At 36.5% G+C, this 25,403-nt stretch overlaps 2 protein-coding genes across 2 annotated transcripts in view; one reads left to right on the top strand and one right to left on the bottom strand.

Moving 5' to 3' along the window:
• rbm33a (RNA binding motif protein 33a) overlaps window positions 1-5,057 on the bottom strand; it is a 36,420-nt gene extending 31,363 nt beyond the window's left edge. The window contains exons 1-2 of the mRNA XM_015006315.2: window positions 4,847-5,057; window positions 1,370-1,448 (exon numbers count right to left, since the gene is read on the bottom strand). Of these exons, the coding sequence (XP_014861801.2) occupies window positions 1,370-1,448; window positions 4,847-4,865 (98 nt within the window). The 5' untranslated portion in view covers window positions 4,866-5,057. The remainder of the gene's footprint in view (window positions 1-1,369; window positions 1,449-4,846) is intronic.
• The window catches only part of LOC148153410 (uncharacterized), a 440,640-nt gene that overhangs the window by 378,439 nt on the left and 36,798 nt on the right, over window positions 1-25,403 (top strand). The gene's annotated exons all lie outside the window — the stretch shown is intronic.

Below are 25,403 nucleotides of genomic sequence, written 5' to 3'. Positions count from 1 at the left end.
CGATACAGTTGCAGCCAGGCATGATTTAATGTTACACAATACAGTTTTAGGAAGTTGCTCAAAATCTAAACTGGTATTGTTGTGATTGTAAGGTGTAAAGTTTACCTTCGACCAAACGCCCCCCCCAAAGGAATCCCAGCGCCCCCCTTTTGTAAAAATTTCCGCCAGCTTCCCGTCTTGTCCCCTTTCCTCTTGCCATGCCCGGCGCCACTTGTTTTTAATTCCTTTCTCAAGTAAACGTGTTTCTTTACCGGGTGAGACAAACTCCATCTTCTTTCATATCGCATTTGATTTAACCACCAAACCGAATGCATGCGCTTCTTTTCTACAAACCGTTTTACAGTCATTGGTCAAGAACACGGGAGCTAGAATTCTGACTGGCAGACATCTTAGTTGAGGCGGGCCGTTTGGTCCAATGCTCGCTTTGCTTGAAAAGCCGGAAATCCGGCCCCCGGCCAGAGCTCTTTAAGCCCTGTACATGAGGATAGCGGTGTAAAAACAATTGCCCTTAAACAATTTCTATGTTGGAATTTTCAGTTGTTTCATACTAAATAGGTAAGTGACTTTTACATATTTGGAAGGATACAAAAACAATGACTTGACAGCCGGATTTTCATATAAACTGAAGCTTAAAGGTGAAAATTTTAATAGACAGTTTTTACTGTACCTAAAACCATATTGTCAATCTGGTTGTCAATCTGCAAGACTATATTTTATTCATAAAAAATACAATGTTTTACATGACCTTTTACATTAACCTTCCAGGAAGTTGAGCCTTTTCACTCTATTGAGCCATTATCAAATGACATAATACCTTTATTTTTATAAATTAGCATTGGGCAACATTTCTTTTTAACATTGCTAAGCATTCCCCTCAAAAAATGAATAAATTTAACACAGATCTTTAATGTTTCATAGCTATACATATAACAGGTATGTATATTTTGAGGGCGTTCTAACATACTTTTAACATTAACTTCTTAGATTAACAGCACACTTTTAAGTTTCTGTTTGACTAAACAATAAGATCAATGCTTTATGTAACTGTGCCTTGGTAAATGCAGCAAACAAGCTCAAGCATCACCATAGCAGAGGGATTGTTTACGTCTATGAATCGTAATCACTGGAGTCCCTCTACTAAACGCAGGGCACTGCTGCAGAAAAATCAACTGCTATAAAGCAGAAATGGTAGATATATAACATTTAACAGCAAGTATGCTTGCAACACAAAACAAGTTTAATGATTGAAGGCTCATATTTGCAGCATATTTCAATGGTAATATTCAAAGTCTCATATATTTTAAGACTGTTTTGGATCCCAATAAAGTCACAGGTATGAAAGGAAGATCATTTTGATGTGAGGTTTTACCTCTCCAGAGCATCTTCTCCACCTCTTCTTCTGCGGGAACGCTCGGCACCAGGTTTGTCATACTCATCAAAGTCAAAGTCTGCAACAGAGAAACAGTTTCTCTTATAAATATACTACCAATTGCAGTTCTGCAGTAAAACATATCATCTTTAATACCAGTTTAGATATTTAATTGTTTTTGGATAACAATAGTATTTTCTCATTTAATAATTCAAGTGAGCTAGGAACAAAAAGGGACAAGATTTTATGTGAAAGCTTCAATGAATAAATTAACAAATCAGCAACAGCACATAAAACGCTTCATCTGCAAACAATCTTGCATAGACATAAAATTACTAGCAATGAATTAAAACAAAATACAGTTACATGATTATTGTCAAGCACTGCAACTTAAGATATTGTCTATTAATACTCAATATCTAATAATAGTAGAGTTCAGCAACTCCAATCTTTGTCAACACTAACTGATAATATTATCCTGATAACGAAAACTTCAAGAAACAATCTAACTTTTGATGTTAACTTAACATTTACGAACATGGCCATAAAAACTGAACCGCTGGAGGCACAAGGCATAACGAAGAGCTACAAAGTTGAGGGCCAGATATTAGAAATCCAAAGCAAGATTGGCCATTCTTCACAGCAACTGGTCCAGGAGGATTTTTGTGCTATGTGATGAAATTTCTACCCTGTGAATAACATTTACAAGTGCAGAAGTGTTCTTAGCTAATGTGTTTTTAGCTACTTAATACCAAACTTTAATTAGCTTACACTTCTGTGTATGAGCACCCTTGAAGCAGCTTTTAATATATGCCCTAAAGACATTTAGAAAAGAGAGGAAAGAGAAATGAGAGAGGAAACTTAAAAAAATAGGTTAATGAGATGGGGACAAGTTTCACCACAGTACTTCAGCACGTATCCTAAATGTACTTTAAGTTTAACTTTTTAGATTAGTTCAAGACTTTATTTAATTCTCTGTCTGAATCATGAAAAGTTGCTCACTGATATTAATGGAGAATACTTTTTAGGTTCAACCATGAAGTTTTTAAAAACTGCAACTATGGCAAGGAGTCACATGCAGGTTGACTTAGCATTGGTACATCTGAGTATTACAGACATACCAACGCTATAGCAAACACATACCAGTTTACTGAGAACAAAACTTGACAACATTCTTTTATTTGATTCTAGGTGTGGAACTTACAGCGCATACATTTTTCAATTTGTAACATAAAAATCTAAAAAATTAGAAAACAGCAGCACAAAAAAAGAGGTCAGAATACTGCAAGTAGCATAACTGTGCATCTGGGATCACTTAAAAATAATAAAAACAAAATGTTTCAAAGCTACAAACCTCAATGAATAAGAAGAATGCAGACTCTGTTACGTCAGACTTTAGCCTTATTTAAAAACTCAAAACTAAAATGTAGAATGGGAACACCAACAACTGGGTGCACCCTTAATACATGCATAAAGATTTCCAGGTTTATAAATATATTCAGAATCTGAATGCATATACTTTTTAAAAAAAATAGCATCTGTAAAAGATTCCTTCCCTACATGAGTTGAGTTCTTGTTCTAAAAGCATAATACAATTTGAAAAACATAAATTAAAATACCATAAACATTATTCATTCACTAAATAGGTGGGACCGGCACAGAAATATATCCTTTCCAAATTCTGAGACTATTCTCTAGTATTTACTGATGATTGGGAATGTGTTCTTGCGTTATTATGCCATTATCATTATTTTACTTGAAAATGTTCTCAAAACGACAATATTATTATTTATCACAATAACTTCTGAGACAATTTATAATCAAGCAAAAGTTGTTATTGTGACAAGCCTTTTTATGAATGTATCTCATTGTTTATTTTAAATGTCACATGCTGTTTTTATTTTAATTATGTAAAGCACTTTGAAATGCCTTGCTGCTGAAATGTGCTATACAAATAAAATTTGATTGATTGATTGATTGATTTAGATGTTGCTTCAACACTTCCACATGACATTATTTCCTAATGCAATCTATTTTAGGGTGCACCAGTTACTCCTGAAGCAACCCCATACTTCGCAGATGGATTGGTGTTCCTAGGCTTACAAGCATCCGATTTTATCCTTACAACCAAACAGTTCCACTTTGGAATAATCAGCTATTTATTTTGGACATGTCTCCAAAATAAAGGTGTTTGTCCCTGTGCTCATTCGCAAACTCAAATCTGACATTTTATGTTTCTTTCCTAACATTTCAAAAAAGAAAGCAGTCTGTTCCAGGTGTTAAAATACATCCACAGGTCGGCCTCCAATTAACTCAGCTGTGTGCTGTGTGCAGAATTTTCCAAAATCATGGAAAATTTAAAGAGACATTAATCATTCTGTATATAAACTTCTAATTTTGAAGACATTAATAAGGTGTATTCTCGCTGTCATTATTGCGCATTTACTAAAAAGATAAAAAAAATATTTATTCTTTTACGCTGTACTACACCATTACCCTAAAATACAGATACTTACCAAAACAACCCTCAATCAAACAGTAATGAGATGGAAATAGTAATGGAAACAACACTGCGCATTCCTTGTAATAAAGTAAAATTTTACCACTCAGTAAGTTTTTTTGCCCTTAAGGTTTTTAAATATCAAGCTTAATACATAATTTAACTAATTCATTCATTTATTTAAAAATACTGTATAATCTGGAAGCAATTATTAATGCATCTATATGTGCACAGTAATGTTATTTTGGGTGAGCTAAGAACTACACTGGTTTTAAATCTAACGTGCTTTGAGGCTTCTAATGCCCCCAATAATCTAAAACCAAGTAAACACAACAAGCCTCTAGTAAAAACACTCCGTAAATTGTCTCACAGATGGTACCCTCTTGGACACGTTTTTAGTTCAACTTTACATACAAAATATAACATTGATTAAAAAGGTCTCAGCATGTTATATGTTCCATTGCACGTCAAATCAATGGTTGTAAAATAACATTGTGAAAGTAAAGCTAGCTGTCGTACGATATTAAAAGCGGGCTACACATTAAACGAAAACAGGCCAAATACATAACACCAAATAAATAACGGTAATGTAAATGTAAAACCACTAAACATCACGTTACTTTGAGGTTATATCAGCCATTCTAAAGTTGACAGATTTTTCTTGCAAGTTTGCACCAATTTAGATGCTAACTTGTGTGCTAGCTTGCGCGCTAGCTGGCGTGTAATTGTTTCGTTCTTATAGCCTCAACGTGATTGAAGTAGTTTATTAAATTGATTATTATCACGTTAACAAAATTAGCTGTGCTATGTTGTTATTGGCGTTGTTAACATTTTTGATGTTTTACATTCCGTCGCTGGTCTACAACACGGCCTACAACCTTGGCTGCAGCCTCCTTAAAAGCTGCCATTAGCATTAGCTAGCCATGTTAGCTTACAGCCAATTTAGCATTTGTAGGTCAAGAAAAAAAAATACTCACCCTGAGCGTCGGCTGCCATTGTGCAAAGCCCAACCGCTTAATGTTTACAGAAGCAGTGGGTGCATCTAATACTCAGAACGTCAACATTATGATAGCTAAAAAACGGAGTAGTGTGGAATAGCGTCTATACAGTAGCAGTCTCTCCCCACGACGACGGTACAAACATGGCAGAGACAGGTTTGCGGCGATGATGCATTGGGGGTGGAGAGACAAGCAGGTCCTTCGATCTTTTTTGCTGCATAGACCCACTGGATGCACTTCTAACGGTAACAAGAACACGTTGCACTATTGCATTAGGACGGATGCACAATTTATTTTTAATTCACTACTATTAAAGCCCGTATGTGTGAACTGCTTAGAATGACCAAGAGACTTAGAGGCGTTGCAATGATATGAAGATATTGGGTGCTTAAGCCACCCTATGCGTTTGTTTATTTATTTCAATGAATATTTTCAATATTTTTCAGAAGAATTCATACTTCTTGAGCTTATCAAGACTTATAATGCGTACTGGGATATTATGTGATTGGTCAAAACAGTGAATTGAAGGGAGATGACACAAGGTTTTCAACATTTTCTACCAATAGAAGTCCGAAACGTGTGGTGAGATAGAAATGTAATGCCTGTAGATAGGAATGTAACACCTCTCACAGAACCAGGGGAAAGATAAAGTCTGGTCCGGCCAGCTCACAATTTGAAAAAGTTGCATCAGTGTGCCCATTGTTCTTTCCTACTGAAACATCTGAGTTTCCCTAAATAATTTGTACAAGTTTTGTAAACATGGAGTGTCTTTTGGGGTTACCATGTTTTATGATGCTATCTATGTACTGAGGGACAAGAACACACTTGGAGAAGCTGAAAGAAGAGCAGGATCTGTCTGCAGAATAGTACACTATTTATCTATAAAATATAAGATGTATGCGCATGAATAATACATAGAAAAAATTATGGTTTTATTAAGCTATGCAGTCTCACTGCTGTGAACACAAACAACATATAAATATAGACTGTGGGAGAACCACAGTGCTGGTTCTGTTGGACCTCAGTGCAGCTTTCGACACTGTTGACCACGACATTTTACTGAATTGACTGGAGAGTTGGGTCAGACTCTCCGGTCCAGTGCTCAACTGGTTTGAATTTTACATAAAGAACAGGGATTTCTTTATTTCAATTGGAAGTTTTTCATCAGAGAGGTCAAAGGTCACATGTGGGGTACCCCAAGGTTTAATCCTAGGACCCCTTCTTTTCAATATTTATATGCTCCCACTGGCTCAGGTTATAACAGAAAATAAGATTAGCTACCATAACTACGTGGATGACACACAGCTCTACATCACGATGTCACCAGGTGACTCTGAACCCATCCAATCACTGAATAGATGCTTAGAACAGATAAATGTGTGGATGTGCCAAAACATTCTCCAACTGAACAGAAACAAAACTGAAGTTATTATCTTTGGACCTAAAGAGGAGCTAACTAGAATCAATGCTCAGCTTCAGTTATCACAACTGAAAATCAGCGATCAGGCCCGAAACCTGGGAGTAGTGATGGACTCTGACCTGAACCTTCAGAGCCACATTAAGACAGTCACAAAGTCGGCCTTCTAACACCTGAAGAACATCTCCATGATTAGAGGACTAATGTCTCAGCACGACCTAGAGGAACTCATCCATGCATTTATCTTCAGCCGCGTTGATTACTGCAACAGCGTCTTCACAGGTCTGACTAACAAATCATTCAAACAGCTGCAGCTGATCCAGAACGCTGCTGCTCGCGTTCTCACTAAAACCAGGAAGATAGAGCACATAACACCAGTTTTAAAGTCCCTACACTGGCTCCCTGTAGCTCAGAGAATAGACTTTAAAATACTGTTGTTAGTTTATAAATCACTGAACGGTTTAGCACCACAATACATTAAAGATCTGTTATCACTATACCAACCTTCTAGACCCCTCAAATCTTCTGGTTCTGGACTGCTCTGCATCCCCAGAACCAGAACCAAACGAGGAGAAGCAGCATTCAGTTTCTATGCACCACAAATTTGGAACAAACTTCCAGAAAACTGTAAAACAGCTGAAACACTGGGTGCCTTTAAATCTCAACTTAAAACCCACCTGTTTAGAGTTGCTTATGGCTAAATTAGGGTTAGAGTGCGGGTTTTGATGTCTTCGATGTTTTTAATGTTTTTATCTTTAGTTTTTATCTATTTATTAATTTCTTTTTATTTCTCTTTCTCACTGTTTACATTTTAATAATATAAAGGCCCCCGGAAAACGTCCCAGTTAAACGACGTTTAACTAAAGTCCTACGGGGTTTAGAGTCCCAGTTGACGGCATTTCAACTAAAAACCTAGAGGTTGGAGTCCTTGTCAAACAGAGTTTTTGCCTAAAATCCCAGAGGGTTAGAGCCCCAGTTAAGCAATGTTTAACTGAAGTCCTAAAATTGGTGTGGGTTTTAATGTTTTTATCTTTTTTAATCTTTTTCAAAATCTCTTTCTCTTTCTCATTGTTTATTCAATGCCACATGTTGTTTTTATTTTAATTATGTAAAGCACTTTGAAATGCCTTGCTGCTGAAATGTGCTATACAAATAAAATTTGATTGATTGATTGATTGAACATGAACGCCCTATGGCCCTATAGGCCCTTTTGAAGTATTTATACCCTTGAACTTTTTCCACACTTTTCCATGTTGCAACCACATTGTCAGCATATTCTTGTATGGCTTTGTGTAATAGACCACCATAAGGTAATTTGGATAATAGTGAAGAGAAAGCAGTACTGGCTTTTATCATGTCGGACAGAAATGTTACATTTTGTCTCATCTACCAGAAGTGCTAATTTCATATGGTTGCTGTGGATGTCCCTTGCATGGCTTGTGGCAAATTGCAAATAACACATTTTAAGGCTTTCTTTCAACAATCACTGTCTTGCCTCCTCAGTGAGACCAGATTTGCTCTCTCCCTGTCAGTTTAGATGTGGACATTTCTTGGTGCCAAGCTCCTTCCATTTCCAGGTAATGAACTTAACCTTTCAAATGCACACCACATTTTTACAGACTTTTTTATTTGTGACTACCTTTCAAAACCAATTTATTATTATTATCCCACCTCAGAAGTGAAACTGCTTTTGGTTGGTCTGTAACAATTACCAATGTGTCTTTGACGTTTGCGGCTGTAACAAGATGAAATGTGATGCTTTCACAAGGCACTGTAAAAGGTCTGTATGATAGAAACTGAAAAAACACCTCAAAGCACTCTACAATCACAGTTGATGTTTTGCAAAACCCCTAGCCTAAATGCCTAAAGCCTTTCCATTTGACCTCTCTAATGCCTCTTGTGTCACGCACAACAGGAATGATAATTATGGGCCGGAAGCGATAATCAAGCCTCTACACAGAGTTTATAAGCATTTAGTGACTAAAGATCGGATTGGACAGTAATGGCTAAAGGTCTGTAACCATCTTTTATATATTATATCCCTTAATTGGAAATAGACTGTACTGTCTGCAAGCCCATAAAGTATCAGGTCTGTAGGTTTGCTCTGCTAAATTAAGGAGATTATAATTGTTTTGCAGTAATTCCAGGTAAATTTAGTTTAATGACACTAAACATCTGATATGCTATATAAAAAACAGAATCTATCCAATGCCTTTTTCATATTTTCACAGAAGCAATGTTAGTGCTTCCACTCAGTATAGTTATGTCCCATGTTTCAACTGAAACAAGCTGCACTGATCAAAAAATATATCGCCAAAGAAACATAATACCCAAGCAAATGCATCAGAGATTGAAAGTTTCTCTGAAATTCAGCTGTGTTGTGCACTAAGACAAATATCTCATGTTTTAGTCAGTAAAACAACTCAAAACGGTTTTGTTAGATTTAGATACACTAACATATAATAGATGATTAGAAAAACTTATTTCTACAGATAGATCCCTGTTGGATCTATCCAGTGAAGTGATGTTTTCAGAAATCCTAAAATGGTGTTAATCAAATATTAATAGTGTTTCAACTGACTCCTAAATAACCAACACATTTGTTCTGTAAAAAGAGTCAAACTCTTGACTTTATCAACTGGAAAAAATATATATACTTCCATTAGAAGTCAAATATTCAGTTTTCTCCACAGCATATTGTTATTATTATTTTATCCCAAGTCAGAGTGACTAAATCTAACCAGTTGGGTTTAATCGGCAATTAGTAATCATTCAAATCACCTGTAAAAGATGTAAAAAGTGAAATGAAAAACTTGTCACAGCTTCTAGTCTTTAAACACTTGACTTCTGTGCTCATGAATACCTATATTGTTGGCCCCAACACGGACATTTACTTCAGAACTGTGAAGTATAGGAGTGGCCGCATTATCTTGTGGGAGTGTTTGGGTGCAGAAGAAACTAATGCACTTCACAAAATAGAAAGGATGATTACAAAATAACCTTTTGTGGAAATAAATGTAAAGGCATAAGCCAGGAATGCAAAACTTTGGGTCAAATGGCCCTTCCATAATGACAGCGACCCAGAGACAAATTAGTTGTTTTTCTGAACCACAATGTCAATATTTGGGAGGAGACACCAAAAAGCCCAGATCTCAATCCTGGTGAAAATGTGGGAACAAATGAGAAATTGGCTAAAAATCCAGCAAACTACTAGGATGAGCAACTCAAAACCCAGCACATTTTTGGCAGGTAAGAAGTAAAAATGATTTTGGTATGCCTAATTGGCTTAAAATTGGAAAAGCTTTCCTTCCATACATTAACAAAAAATGTGCATTTTTTTGTAAAATGATTTGAAATGGGTCTATAATACTCTCTGAAAATTAGCTGCAAGTGTAAAAATGATATTTTCTTAGTTTTAGGTCACATTATGCCAATTAAATAAGCCAACTTTTTTACCCCCATGTCTTTTCTTGTCTGACAGCTTGAAACCGTTTTTCAATCAGCAAACGTTTCCCCCTTTTGTGTGTCATTCTGGGAGTCAAAATTGTGGTCTGAGTCTGCCATTGGCTTTTGCAGCCAAATTCTAACCCCCAAATTCCTCTGGGCTGACAAACGTCAACAAAGACCCTGAGAGAGACCAAAGAGAGGTGAGCAGTGAACTTGAACTGAAGCCTTATTGTATCGGCTCATTATAGGGTCCTGTGGCGAGGAAGAGGCTATTTTGTTGCGCCACAAGGCCAATATCTAAAAAGGCAGGGCAATGAAGAGGATCACCCACAAGACTTTTAATTTGAGAAGGTATTAAGGGACTTCCCTGTAAAAAAATAAAAATAAAATCAGTCTATGAATATTAATAGACTGGTTGGACTGAACACATTTTTTTCTTTCAAATATTAAGATACAGTTATTCCACACAGATAGATACTGTGGAATGGAACCGATCAATAAAAAAAAATATTGTTTCCAATTTCAAAACAATAACAAAGGCAACAAAGGTCAGGAGTTGTTTCATTTTTGTGGCATAAGAAATGTTTTCCACTAGCTAATACTTTAAATTTTGCAGGTGCAATTCATATTGCACATCCTAAAACATCTGTTTTCAGAGCTGTAAAAGATATTTCTATGCCCCCTGGATTTTCTTTCCCAGGAATTTTGATTTTACTTCCAAATAGATTTGAAAAGGAGGAGCTGTCACTCTCTATTATGGTAACCTCAATGATTCCGTGCTCTGTCCAAATCCAGTGGTTTTCCATAACAATGCAAATTAAAGGGCACAAAGCTGAAGGAGACAAGACTTGCTATTTCCCATCCGAAGGACAGAGGTTTCTTTACAACAAACTTGTCTGTACGCCTTGTGTAGACTTTGACAGAATGTATATGCCGACTTGGAAGTTGTTTTGTGCGACACAAAAGTTTTCTGATGTCAATACTTGAGGATCAGGAGCTGTCCTGAGAAAAAGTGGTACTAGCGCTGAGGAATGGGACCGGAATGTCCCTGCAAGAGATTAATTTTGTGAATGAAACCGTTTGGGGAGCTGCTTATCTAAATGGGTAGAAGTTAAAGGTTACCCCACTAGCATAAATGGAAAATTTGAACTCTGTGAACTTTGCCAGAAAGTATTGGTAAACCTACCTATCAATATAATATCTTATCTTATCTTATCTTATCTTATCTTATCTTATCTTATCTTATCTTATCTTATCTTGTCTTGTCTTGTCTTGTCTTATCTGTGACATGGAAGGAAATGTTTAAAAATAAAAATCTGAAAGATGCGATGTGCACACTACTGCCTTCAGAGTCACTCATTTGTTAAAAGTATAAACCATCTGTTCTGTGAATGTCTCAGAACTTTGTTTAAGAACATCAGAGATCAAACAGCATCAGGAAGACAAAAAAATAAATAAAAATAAAACAAAAGAAAACAAACAAACTAAAAAAAAGACAGCATACATATCAGAGAAAAGGTTGTGGAGACGTTGACTGGGTTGTAAAACTATATCCCAAACTTTGAGCGTCTCCTGGACAAGGGCACAAAACCAAACCAAGACAGAAACAAAGACCAAATCCATAGTTTCTGAAAAACATGGATACTTGTTGAGAAGCAGGACCAGTTTACTTGTAGATGAACATAGAGAGATGCACATAAGAAGGAATTTAGAAGGCCTTTGATGTGCCCAAAATATATGTTTCAACCCTGTAAAACCATTACATTACCGCTCATTCTAATATGCAGAGTTTACTCCTAATTTAGCCTCAGAAAAACTCTGCACAGTTCTTGAAAGGTGTTGTTGCCACATTAGAATCACAGACTTCAAACTAATTTGTTACTAGTTACTTTTTTGTGACGGACCCATATAAAGTAGTTTATACTTGTGAGCTGGAAGGTAAATGATTCAAAATTTTCAATTGTTTTTTACAAATGGAAATGCAAAAAAAAGTGGGATGAGCATCATTCATCCTAAAAATGGAAAAAGTACAAACTTTAAACATACCACAACAAGGACCATGGTAACAGAGATCCACAATTTAGAGGGGGAAACCTGTCAGAACAATTATGATTTAGGCTCTCCATAAATCTGGCTTTTCTGGAAGAGTGCTTAGAAGAAAACCACTGTAGAATGCCATAAGAGTCAGTGTTTGCCACAAGCCAAGCCACACCAAACATGTTGAAGAAGGTGCTCTGGCTTGATAAGACATTACCTGAAATTCTTGATTGAACTACAAGCAAAATACTGTTTTGCAGAAAAGATTAATATATATATATATATATATTTTTTTTTTTTTAAATGGAGAAACTGTTCTTGTCCTTCTCCTATGTTATATTGGTGTTGGTCTATCATGTAAATGCCAATTCGCTTTTAAAAATTCAAGGGTTGTGAAAACTTTCGTAAGGCGCTTTGTCTGTCATTCTAGTGTAAGGAAATTAATTCTATAAAGATGGCTTTGTTAATTAAACATGATATCATTTCTCTGTAACACATTCAGTCATGCACCCGCTCCCCTTTTCCCAGAGTGAATAAGCTGCAGTCAGTGACCCAGATCTATGTGCAATGAACTGCTTGACTCAGACTGTTGTTTTATTCAGCGCACTCACTGTCAACAGACGGGCGAGGAGGAGGATGAGGGGCGGGACGTCACGCTGATATCCCATTCTGATTGGCTCCCCATCTCATAACCCTTATCGCTATTGGCCGCGCGGGGTGTCCTTTCGGGGAAGATCTGTCATCGCCGCCGTTTCCCGCGCCATTCGCGTGCACGCGCGTGAGAGGGGACCAGGCACGCAACCGTTAGGAGACTGTCTGGAGTCTGTCTCAAATTGATAAATTTGGAAATGGAGTTTTACGGGTCTCTGTGCGTCTACAAGGAAGCCGCCTGCTGGGAAATTTGGATCTTTGCGCTCCTCAGACGTCGCTTCGCCCTGAGTCGCCACGCATTGACGAAATGTTTATTTTTCTTCTTTAGAAAACAAAAAAAAAAAAACAAAGTTTTTTCCCCCCTCTTCTGCAGTCCATCAGCAGGCAGACAGCTCCTTGTGCCCAGGTAGGTTAAGGCAAACCCTGGAGTGCAAGCAGCCTAACAGAGCGGGTGCTGCAGCATTACAGCAGTGCTTTTCGTATTTTTTAGCGCTTTTTCTCCAACATCTTCCTCTGCTTACATACGCAACAGAGTGGGAGAAGAGATAGTCCCATTCATTTGTGCTGTTAAAAAATAATTCGCACCGCATTCGTGTTCGTATTATTTTGTGCAACTCATGCCAGACAATAGCGGTGTTGTTGTGGGGACTTGACCTCATTCACACACTACTTCAGGAAGATGCGCAGGTGACGCACCTTTGCTGACGCCAGGCTTTTTGATTAACTCCACGCGCGCCCGAGCTCTGTGTTTACTCAGCAGTCACCTGAGGGGCACAACCTGGCTTCAGTGCGTTTACTTTAACCCTTTCAGCCACAGCACCAAGCACTGGGGATTTCGTCTTTTTCCCCGAAAAAGCTGTATTCTATTTATCCTACGCAACATGCACCTAAATTGTTACATCATGATGAATTATGAACTCTATGAAATGCTTCCCTTTATTGTGTCTGTTTATGCTCTGCAGGGAGTTGTTCCTCACCCATGGAGTTCAAGATGAGTGCATCATGCACGAGGCAGCCTATAACAGCACATAAAGGTTTGTTTTGGGATAAATTTTAGGGATATATATTTTTCTCCCATAGATAGATAGATATTATGAAAGAATTAAATTATGTATTATTGTTTAATTGGATCTAAGTTATTAAATTCCACCTTACTGCCCTTGAAAGGCATCAGTGCCAATGAAACTGAATCCAACTGGTAACATTTATCACTAGCATGGGGAATGTGAATTAATTGTTATGATTGCAATTCAATATGTTGAGGAGCTCTAATACATTGCTGCTTAGAAATTTGGCCTAAACTACACAAGGCCTTTAACGCTTAAATAATAAATGCACCATATTTTGGACCCTGTATCAAAACTTTTAGTCTTCCTTCCTATATTTATTGTTTATCTCCCAAAAACTTCCCTATAAGTTCTCTCATTCATCCTAAGATTTTAGCGTCAAAGTACAATAATCCTTAAAACATGGATTTTATATAGGACTAAGTTAGATAAGATTAAACACTCAAAGTCCACAATGAAAACCAAAACTAATATTTGGAGCATTAAGTAAAAAAAATAAAAATAATTGTAAAGTTGTGAGTTTGCTGAAACCTGGAAAGCCTAGAAGGCATGTAACCTCACCTAGTTTATACGATGCGCTTGATGGTCTTCATTATTTACCATAAATATGTAAATTTTTAAAAATACTTTTCAAATAATTTAATTAGATAGATAATCAGAAATAATTGATTTTTGGAAAAATTGCAACTAATCTGTGTGAGAAGCTGCTAGCCTACTTCATCTGAGATGAGCTTAGACTCGTCTAGACACTTTTTTCCGGTCGCTGCAGTTGTCTGCAGACTGTGCAGTCATATGACTCAGTCAGACAGGCAGTTCCTCCCTCCTCGTCTCAGCTCTGTTTTGGCAAGATGGCTGCTGAGGCTCTAATGCTGCATTCGTGACGTGTACAATCAAAGATAGGATTAAAAAATAGAAACATGAGACTAATGGTGAATCAGCAAGTCTAGATTGCACTGGATTGCAATGCATTGGTATAAAGAGCACACGGACGCCATGCTGCGTTTTTGAACCGATATTTCTGACTGAAATATTTTTTGGTCTGCGAGTTAGAGGCTTCTTTCTCTTCTTCTCAGCAGGTTGCATGCATTGATCAACTGAACTCTGTACAGTTTTATTATTTTCATCTGGCTCTCGGTCACATTTTCTTTCACATGCTCATCGAGTGCTACAGATCTGAGACGCTTGGTAGCCATTTTGTCTGCTATGTGCATGCGAGAGGCTGGCAGGACATCAAACTATTAAGAAAAACACTAAACAAACACTCTCCATGTTGTCCTCTTGACTGTGGATTTTTAAAAAACGCGTCTAAATATCGGAGTGTCTCATAGAGCCAGTTTAAAATTAAATCTGAATGTTTATTATTTTAACGACTTGCAATTAATAGCTCTGCCTATGATTATACGTGTGTGAGGATGAACAATTTAATGTTGCCAATAAGTGCTAATTTTATAATTCAAACATTCTTTTGATTACTTAGCCCATGTTTTTAAGACCTATAGCTAAAGGTTATTGAAAGATATCCAGACCTACTAGAGTCCACTATGTAGCGGGACAGAATTAATTTCACTGTATTTGTGTGTATTTTGTTGAATTTTTAACAAATTTGCTACTTACAAAATTCTGTTATTAGAAGGTATGTGATTAAGGACAAAGTTTTTTTTATTTACAGTAGTAATTTACGGTATTTTTTTTAAGAAGAGGAATACAACAGTAGGTTTCGTCGAAGTAAATATAAACCTTGATGCTCTGTAAAAAAATATATTATACGATAAATTATGGTCTTTATAGCTTGTATCATCTTTAATACAAAAAAAAGCCTGTCCTGAAAGTTGAAAGTTTTTTTTTTTTCCTTTACACCTTTCTTTTCTGAGGGAGTAATGCAAGTAGCTGAAATTAACTTTGGCTTAAAAAAAGTGCTCCGAGCGTCCGTCTGACATTACAAGTTACATCCACTCACTGAGTCTGTGATGTTTATCTGTTTGTCATATCATTGACCAGTCTGGACAGATCTCTTCATTATCATCTACTTAGTGCATACTCATCTGCCGTCAGAGGAGCTCCTTTAATCTCTTGTGGTCCTGGTTGCTTTAATGGTTTCTGAGTGCTTGCTGATTGTGTTGTTTACTGAGGCATGAAGCCGCCTTTGAAAACATGCAGAAGTTTTTACAGGTCCCGAGTTTCTCTGAGAAAAGTAGAAAGTGGAGGTATTTTCAGACTCCTCTATTAATTCTTGTGTTTTCAGCAATAAATTGGCAAACGTGGATTATTAAACATTTTTCGTGGGAATAAATTATGCACAAAAGATAGTTTTGGCAGAACGTATAATGTATACTTTTATAACCAAACCTATAACTACGTTATAAGTAAGTAAAAATTTCTCTGATAAATGCGGCTGCTGTTTAGATGATAAATTATAGAAATGCATTCCTTCAAAATAAAATTATTTTCCATACATGTCCTACGTTATGTGTTCCAGAAAGAAGCATTGGCAACCTTTTTTTTTTTTTTTACAATTTAAACGCTAAAAATTAAATCAAACTTAATTTATCATTACGAAAACAAGCAGCTGACCTTAAATAGAAATTAGTTTTTCTATTTTTCAGACTGACAGTAGATATAGTTTAGGTTGTTTTAAACCATTCAGCGCTACAATGACAGCGAAAAATATTTTATTTGTAAATATTTGTTTTTGTGCTTACAGCCAAGTGTTCCACACAGTCTCACACTTGTTTGCTAGCAGTTCATTCTCACAGCTGATCCATGTTTTTGCTTTTCTTGCAGCTGCTTTCTTGGCTTTCTTGTCAGCTGACACTGACAGTTATGATTTCCTGTCAACAAATGGTAAGATCATGCGTTGACCTTTTCATTAAAGCACATTTGGGTAAATTTAAAATGGAGTAAAGCAATTCTAGGAAGGCTTTACGGCGCTACAGCTATTGAATATGATTGCCTGAGGGAAATATCACTCGGCGGCACACAACGGTGTTTGCAGAGGTCGAGCTCTGGAACTGCAATGCCGCTTCTGTACACTGCACAGCTGAAAATTTGACTAATCAGCACCGTCGCCATCGCTCACTTCTCAACTGTGATTGGTTTTTATCAAGGGTGATTTTTTTGATCTCTTCATGACATAATCATGGATATGAAACTCGTAGCTTTCACTTGAGGCTCGGTTGAAAAACGCTGATGCCGAAAGCACTCCGAAGCATCCTCCCTTGTTTTCTATTGGCTTGCTGTCTCCACCCACAGTGAGGTCATGAGGTCCAACATCGTGACGATGTCTGGTGAAAAACAGGCTTTCATCTTGGCTCTAATGCTTCCTGAGGTTTAATGAAAGGGTTTTTCTGGGTCAATTTCTGAGCACGAGCAGAGTTAAATCCGAGCACGTTTCAAAGCACGGCCCTCTGGAAAAGCATCCGCAGCAACAGTCGCTGCCTGGTGAAATGGTGGCGTGTTTATCTCAGCAGTTCTTGCTGCATGATGACGCAGTCTTCTCTGACGCCGTCGTGGGACATTTCAAATGAATACCTTGTGTGTACTTCAGAATGTCTTTTGGCAGTCTGGCAAAGTTTGGGTCCACTTGCTTGGGCCCACAACTGCGCAACTGAGACCCTGGGTTGGTCCTAGCCTTTATCTCAAAGCCATCAGCTTCCATTTTACTTTGTGGGAGTTGAGATAAACTGTACTCAAGCTTTTAGAGAGAAGAATCTGAACTCGCAGCCTAAGCCCTTGAAGAAAATCCTACAATTTTTATGCACCACGCAAACTTTTCATCAGAAGATATTTCAAAAACAATTATGCGCGAACGGATGCATTAATAGAAATGTGGTTAATAGTTTATAAGTTTTATTTTTATTGACAGCAGCACAAATAATTAAGTTTATTTTACGCTGTTATAATTAAAACCTTTGTGAATTTTCTGAATTTTAAACATGATCTTATATAAGCTATGCAACATTTGATACAATGAATTAAAATACGTAGAAATGAAAGTTTCAAACATTTCGAAGCAGTATTTAAATCTTATTATATATCGCAATTACATGTTGTTATAAAATGAAATCGATTGCTAATATATACCATGCATCTTTTTATTTACTAATTACATTACATAAATTATAAAAGCCATATGTTAATTAATTAAATTAAGTATTTTTAAAGGAGCCATTTAAATCTCAAAAAAAAACTTTGATAGTGAATTTTCTTTTATTTTGAGTTTTCTAAACCAGTATAAAACACTCCTTCCTTAAATGTAGCTAAGTTTTGATTTACAGTTTTAAAAAAAACTTAAATTAAAAAAAATATTTACATGATAAATAAAATAGATTTTAACAGTGCAGCAAGTCATGTATCAGAAATGCAAAAAGAAATATTGTATCATTTCATCGTTCAGTATCCCAGTATAAAATTTTAAGATATATTGCCATATTTATTAACGGTTCATATCTTTATTTTGCTTGCAGATTTATGCGCTCATATTTATGCATTTATTTTCATTTTAAATCTAATTACTTAATTCCCAAAATATTTGATTCATATTAAATGTTTTTTTTTTTTAAATTCAAAGAAAACACAGCGACTAAGTGATGCTATTTGTGTGTTAGGTTTCAATCGTTAAAAATTAAAGATTTGAACGATAACGAGGTTGCATTATTTTGGGAATGTACGTTGAAGTAAAAAGAGGCCTTATCAAGATTTTGTCGAAAATACAGTAGACTGTGATTTAATCTAACTTAATTGAGTGATGTGGAGGTTTAGGAGACCCTCCTTCTTGTTTTCGTCCACTGTTAAGACTTTGTATGAAAGCCAGACTGGGTTCTGATGCCACGTAGCACAACAGTGGCTGTCCATAACGTCAAGTTTAATCTCCTCTCTGCAGTCACGCAAAAAGTGAGAGAAAAAGCAAAATTTTGGGGATCATGCATATGCAGGAATTCCATGTTCCCAACTTATAGCTTAATGTCATACTAATCAGCTTTTCCCTTATTAAACATACAATTTCTTGGCTTTTGTAAGAATGGGAGATAACTTCACCACATTCATTTCAATGCATTTTTATAGTTTCAGTTTATGTTTTTTAATGTTGTATTATTGAAAACATTACGCGATTTAGGATTTAAGTTTGTTTGGAGCACAAAAATATGCAGAGAAAAAAGCCCTGTTGCTCTTTAACTGATTTCTTTTCCCTTTTTTTAAACTAATATTCGTTGTTTAGCGCTTCTCGTTTTCAAACAGTTTATGTTTGAAAATATTTTTTATCAGATGGATTTTTCTAAATACAATTTCCGCTCCTTAAAGTCATCTTGAGCTAACATCTGACTGTTGTTTGGTTAACCACAGGTTCTGTCTTTCTGCTGAAGCCGCAAAATAATTAATGAATATTAGGACCACATTAATTACAGCATGTCGCTCTTACATTGATTATAGTGCAAGCGTAATCTGCTATTTTCGAGCGTTTTGGAAAGGTAAGTGATTTTGCTGTCAACAGTCTAAATGTTGGGTGTTTGCCCCGCTGTCGTTGCACTGTTTGTGATCCTGCCACTCTTCAGATGTGCACGTGTTGCATGTCCGCTCCCCTCTGCCAAAAAACTGCAGCAGTGACAGCTTCAGCAAAATACTCCCTATTCTCATTTATCTTCAAATCTGACCTGACTTTAACAAGCAACATGCCCATCCACAAGCATTTAAACGACTCGAGGAAGGCTGGCAAAGTCAGGAAGAGCACTGTTTATTGCAATGTTTCTTCTCAGCAAGATATTCTCCCTGTCTCAGACAAACTTCTGCTAACGTTAAAAAGTCTTTATGTTTTATTGAGTTCTTGGTATTTACTAAGTCAAAAGATATAGCTGGAGTGATGTCTTTCAAATGAAGAAAGACTGTACAGTATACAATTTTCCAGCACCCTGGAGTCTAACAGAGGCCAGCTGTAGTGTTTCATGGAGAATGTATTGCTTTCAAGCACAATAACAAGCATGCTATGTATAAATAGTTTGCTTTGTCAATAAAAGATTGATTTAAAAAGTTGACAAAAAATTTGACTCGCAATTTTTTTTTTTTAATTGATGAAATGATACTATCTGTTTTGGTTGGAATTGATACACTTAACTTGGATGTTTTTGCTCTCCACCACATTTTTACATTTGATGTTAAAGTGTTGAAAATGATCATGACCAGATTAACTGGTTTATATAGTCAGTAGAATAAAATCAAATTTTTATTTGATTAGAAATCATAAGAATCCATCAGATTTTTAGAACAAAAAACAAGTGGTAGACATATCTTTATGGGCTAGTTTAGTCTTCACTTAACCACTTATTCGGTGTAAATACCATAACCCGAAAGGAGTTTAAAAAAAAAAAATCTACACAGATTTCTTGTAGCAAAAAAGGGAGAGAGTTGGGCAAAATACTCTCAGCATTTTTATACTTCACTAACAGCTATAGTAGTATTGGTCAGTACCTAAGTTTGATAGACTTTGTTTTGTTCCAGCACAACACATTAAACATTACATTTCAAACTTAAAGAGCAATTTATAGCAAAAGGAAAGTGCTGTGGTTTGGCTAGAGTCATACTGATGGACTAACCTTTTTGGTAAAATAACAAACATTCTGTTGTTATTGGAAAGAATGAACATTAATCAGATGCTTGTAAAAAAACAGAAATCGATAAATCTTTCAACGCTATATCGTAAAAAAAGATATTTGCGGATCTCTAGGAAAGGAAGCACATTGATACTGACGTTAGGGTTCTCCTTATAGTTTTTCAAATTCTGAGGGAAATATTTGAAATGCGTTTCTAACAGGAGCATCAACTCCCTCCTGACACACACACATACACACCTCCAGTTCAGGGGATTTGCTCAAAGTTACCATCAAAGTCAGACTTGTGAGAATTGGCAGTATTGCCTGCATTTTTCTTTAATTGGGGCTTATTCCAACACACCTTGAATACCTGCTTTCACTTTAGCCATTTGACCTTTTTTTTTGTGAATTAAGACAGCACGGCAGAGTTGAGCTCGTCATCCCCACGGTACATCATAGTTCAGGGGAGGCTGCGCCATGACTAATTAGTAAATCTCACTTCTCTCCAAGGTGAGAAAAGAAAATGATTTTCTTTGCAAGAAGCTTGGGGGCTTGATGAGTAAATACCCACCTGCACTAAGTTGCAGTAACCTAATAAGTCTCCCTGGACTTTGAAAGGGAATATTTCATATTTCACTGATCTCAAACAGCCAGTTTTGTGTGTCTCATATTCGACTCAGAAAGCCCTCTGAGGTGGCTCAGGCTGCACCCATCGACTGCAGGGTCTCTGCTGTCACACAATGGCATGGAAAGGTCAGGCCTAATGAAGTCGGGGGTGCGACCCCAAGCATTCAGTGACTTTGCACGGGCTCCCATCCCACCGCTGCAACCATGCCGGTTAATCCCTTTTTGATCCTAATTGATAGGCATTAACATGATCCTTATCCAGGAGCTGTGTTTTGTCTTCCGCAGTCCTTCCCTCTTGGTGTCAATGACACAAAGTGTGAAAGCGTTAAGCCAAATGTGAAATTGATATTTTTCATGTTTGTGCGCCTAAACTGTGGCTATGCTTCCAAACAGTCACACTGAAGTTCTCAGTGCTCAGCATTTTGCCCTTTGAGACTATCAGCAGGACTTAGTTTCTAACCTCTGGCATCCGACTGCGATGTGAATGGTAGCAGCCCATTTCCACATTGTTTTCCTTAGAGTCCTTTCATCTTTATCAATAGGCAATTATTGCCTTTAACTGGTAACTAATTACCCTCTTTAAAATGTTTTCTTAGACTCTTAGGTCAGAGCACATGTCACTTTGAAAGTGAGGACAAGGTGTGATTTCCAAAGTGCAGATGTTACACCAGTTCTCGCAAGCTTTAACTAGACAAATTTATTCACTAATGTTTTAATATAGCTGTTGTTCATTGAAAAAAGCTCAGTTACCAACACTTTTGAAATGTATATAACAATTTGCACATCTTTTAGTTTGGATAGATTTTTTTAAAATACGTTTTTCCACATAGAAATTGTGCTTCGCTGCTAAAACACACTTTAATTAATTATTTGAGTTTGTTTACTTAAACTTTTAATTTGAATAAGAATTCATTATCAATTTCTCTAATATAAGATTAAAAATATCTACAGTATATACTGTAGATGCTTTTACTCCAGTGAGTTGTGTACACAATGGCCAAAACTGCGAAGGTGCAAATTAGTGAAGCAGTAAAATGAACAACGCCCCACTTTTTGTTTGACCTTAACGCTGTTGCTAAGATAATTTAAGCAGGATGTACACTTAAATTCTCTCTGCATCTTTCTCAATGAGCAGGTTTATGACATTTCTTTAGCCTTGCTTAGTCGATAAATGCATTTACATTACGACCCATATAAACGCATCAGCCATGCAGTTTTCTGCTGGATTTTGCACACGACAATTAAGAATAAAGACTGACTTAACCAACATATAATAGGTTAGTGATAGTAGAATAGAATTGGACAGAGTAGAAATACCCTTTATATATATTTAATAGCAAGTTGTCTATTATAAAGACGTTATAAAGACTTAATTCGTTTTTTGGGGGAAGTGATGGTTATAAAGTCTTACAGCTGCTCTGCATGGTAACTGTGGTAATGCTCCACTGTGTGTCTAGGGTGATGTAGTTTGTCACTGAAGGAGCTCTCCATTTCAACAACAGCTTCATGCACTCGGTGGGAGACATTGTCTAACACCTGCACTGGGGCATCCTAGTTTAACACTATTGCTAAACTAATACAAGCTGGATGCAAACTTAAATTCTTGCTCCATCTTTCACGGCCTTATGACAGTTCTAAAGTTTTACTTTGTTGATTCATGCATTCATTTATATGACATGTCAAATAAACATAGAGAGCAGAACGCCTCACGTGACGAATTAGAATAATGGCTGACTGAACCAATTTCTTGGTTGATTTTTGCTGCTAATTGCTTGTAGCAAACCTTATTTTTTAGAAATATTTGTTCTTTTTGTTTATTTTGACTATCACATGCTCGTACATATGTTGTAAGACTTGAAAAATTTGTTTTCTCTCCTCGGGCTGTGTAAAAATTCTTTTTCCGCTGCACTGGATTGAGCGTTCTCGAAGTTTTCTCTCAAAATATCCCCTGGGCTAAACTTTTTCTTATGTGGTGTCCAATGAGTTTTATTTAATTGTTTAGAAATGTTAATGGGGCATAGTTAATTCTGGAAAGAGAAGAATGTTGTCATTTCTGCTCTTTTTGCTGGCATGGAACTTCCCATGAGATCTGCACTCAGAGTTTTTCATAAAGTGTGAAATGTCCGTGGTTCTTGCATTAAGCTTATGGCTTATATTTAATACCAATCAAAATCTTATTTATCACTTTAAACATTTAGTACAGTGCATCCAGAAACACAGAACACATTGTTGCATTCCTTGTGTGTTTTGGTTTATTGTGCACAAAATATTTGGTGGCAAAATATCAGAATTAGTCATTATGATGTAAAATTAAGTCTACCCATACATACCAGCAATTCACAAGCCAGTTTTGGAAAAGCTTAAGAAAAGATTAAATTTTTCTCATGAAAAAATATTGAAATACTTTTACTTCTACTGAAAAATGTTGTTCTTCTTCGCAAAAAACAACCCAACTATGAAACAGGAGAGAACCTTTGGATAAACATTTATCTCCCAGCCTGCTTTACAGTCTGCTCCACTGTCAAGCCTGTGTGATTTAAATTTAGTCAAATGTAGCTGCCCAGCAAGGTCAATGTCTGCTGATGTCTGTTTGCAGCCCAAATTTCTGTGACTGTGCTGACTTGCCTGCCGTCATGAACAACAATACTCCCAATTACAGGGTTGCATCAAACACACTGCAGATAAAGAAAACCTGTCGGTTAAATAATAAGAAAAACAATAAACACAACCGTGACTCATATTTTCATGGGGAGGAGATTTGCAGTACTCCGTGTTTTAAATCAACATCTTCTACTATAAGAATACAACAAACTCAACGAGACAAATTTTTAGGTTATATTTTTCTTCTTCTTTTGTGAGTTTAAGAAATTCGGCCTTGGCTCTTTCTGCATGCATGTGTAGTTTCTCTCTAGGTACTCTGGCTTCCTCCTATGGTACAAAAACATGACTCTTAGGTTGATTGGCCTCTATAAAATTGTTCTTAAATATGCAGGTGTGGTTAACTCTTTGTTGCCCTGGGATGAATTAGCATCTTCCCAGTGACTACTGGAGTTGGGCACCAGAACCCCCATGAACCTGCAAGGACAAATGTGTACAAAGAATGAATAAATGAGATTATACAGTATATTTATTTATTTAAATTTCCCTCACAGTTAATTAAGTATCACCTAACCAAATCAAATGTTACGTATTATACCTTTTTTTCTGGTTGATGCCAAACCCTGGAACTGGAGGTCACAGTGATGAGTTAAGATCCTGATCTTAAAGAAAACACATAACTAAACCCAAGTATGATCTCAAAGTGCAGAACTGTATTAAAAGTAGACTCAGAGAAGGAAGCAATAGAAAAATGTCACCTTTTGTTTAGTGGTTTGGTGACAGAGTTACACGTGGCTGGACTTTGTCATTTTAAAAAATGTCATTTTACGAAAGCATACCTCTGAGTTTAAAATTTGAAAAACATAACAGGAAAGGACCACAGATATTGTTGTGAAGTTTTAAATGGGACATAGATAGGAACATGCCTGTGTTAGCTGTAAAGCTGAGGCATAGCAGACTGTTTCCAGCACCAACCCCAAAGCAGCATTTTAATGGGCCCCCATCTAGGTGTCAGCTTGTCTCAAAATGCACACCTTACCTCCTTCAAAAAAATAACTTTAGACAAGAGTCCAGTTTCTATTGGATTCCATTCTTCTTGGTGTTTTTGTTTAGCTGCCATGTTCTTTGCAGTTACTGTTCTTGATTAAATACAACTTAATATGTGAATACATTATTCTATCTTGCCTCCTGGTCAGATTTGAGACTAACTTTGTTGTCCTTGTATTTTCATGGCCAGTATGCTTATTGCCCATTTGGAAAACCAATCTGAAGTGGAGCTTTAACTTCCTGGCTGATGTCTTTAGATGTTCCTTCATTATCTCCCATTGTTCTTAGTGATATAATGATGGTCATTATGGCCAGACAGTTCCACTCTAGTTCAATCAGACCACAGGATGTGTCTCCAAAAATGAAGGTCTTTGTGTCTGTGTGTATTTGCGAACTACAGTCTGGGTTTTTTATTTGTCCCTTGGAATAATGGCTTCCTCAATGCTCAGTGGCTTTCAGGCAGTGTCAGCATAGGACAAGTTCCACTGTGGATAATGGCCAGCTTTCACTGTAAACTGTGGACTGCAACATGTTATGCATTGAGTTAGTGTTTTAGGAAAGCTCCATTTAACACACCTAGAACACAGCAATGGCTTTTTTCCAACGTCCTGTTAAATCGCTTTTTGAAGCAAAAATGAATCCCCAGTGATGCAGGAGAAGTGGCTTTGTTGTCCATCACTGTTGTTTGAGAATCCTGCTTTACAGGCAGAAATGCCTGAATACAGTTTCCAACCACAACCTTTGTAAAACATATTGCGATTAATATTGTGATTTTTTTAACATTAAGGTCTATGTAATTAATCAAAATTAACACATTATAGTCAAGGCTCTAATCTTATTGTACAATATATGTAAAATTTTGGTATCAACTGCATGATGTAGGGAGCAATTCTTTTCAAGATCTGTCTGAAGATGCAACATAGAATATAAAAAAATGTGTTCTGTATTTCTTTTTTAAAAAAGGTGCTCATCTTACACATTTATGTTTCTATGGAAATTTATTTCTATGTGGGACAACGTCTTTACCTGAATGAAATTACTTTCATTTCTTCAAATAGTTCTGC

This window comes from Poecilia mexicana, unplaced genomic scaffold, assembly GCF_051168715.1.
Source record: "Poecilia mexicana isolate PSO_F unplaced genomic scaffold, ASM5116871v1 scaffold_20, whole genome shotgun sequence".
NCBI lineage: Eukaryota > Metazoa > Chordata > Actinopteri > Cyprinodontiformes > Poeciliidae > Poecilia > Poecilia mexicana.
Note: the sequence above shows the minus strand (reverse complement) of the source record. Positions and strands in the feature narration are given on the sequence as shown.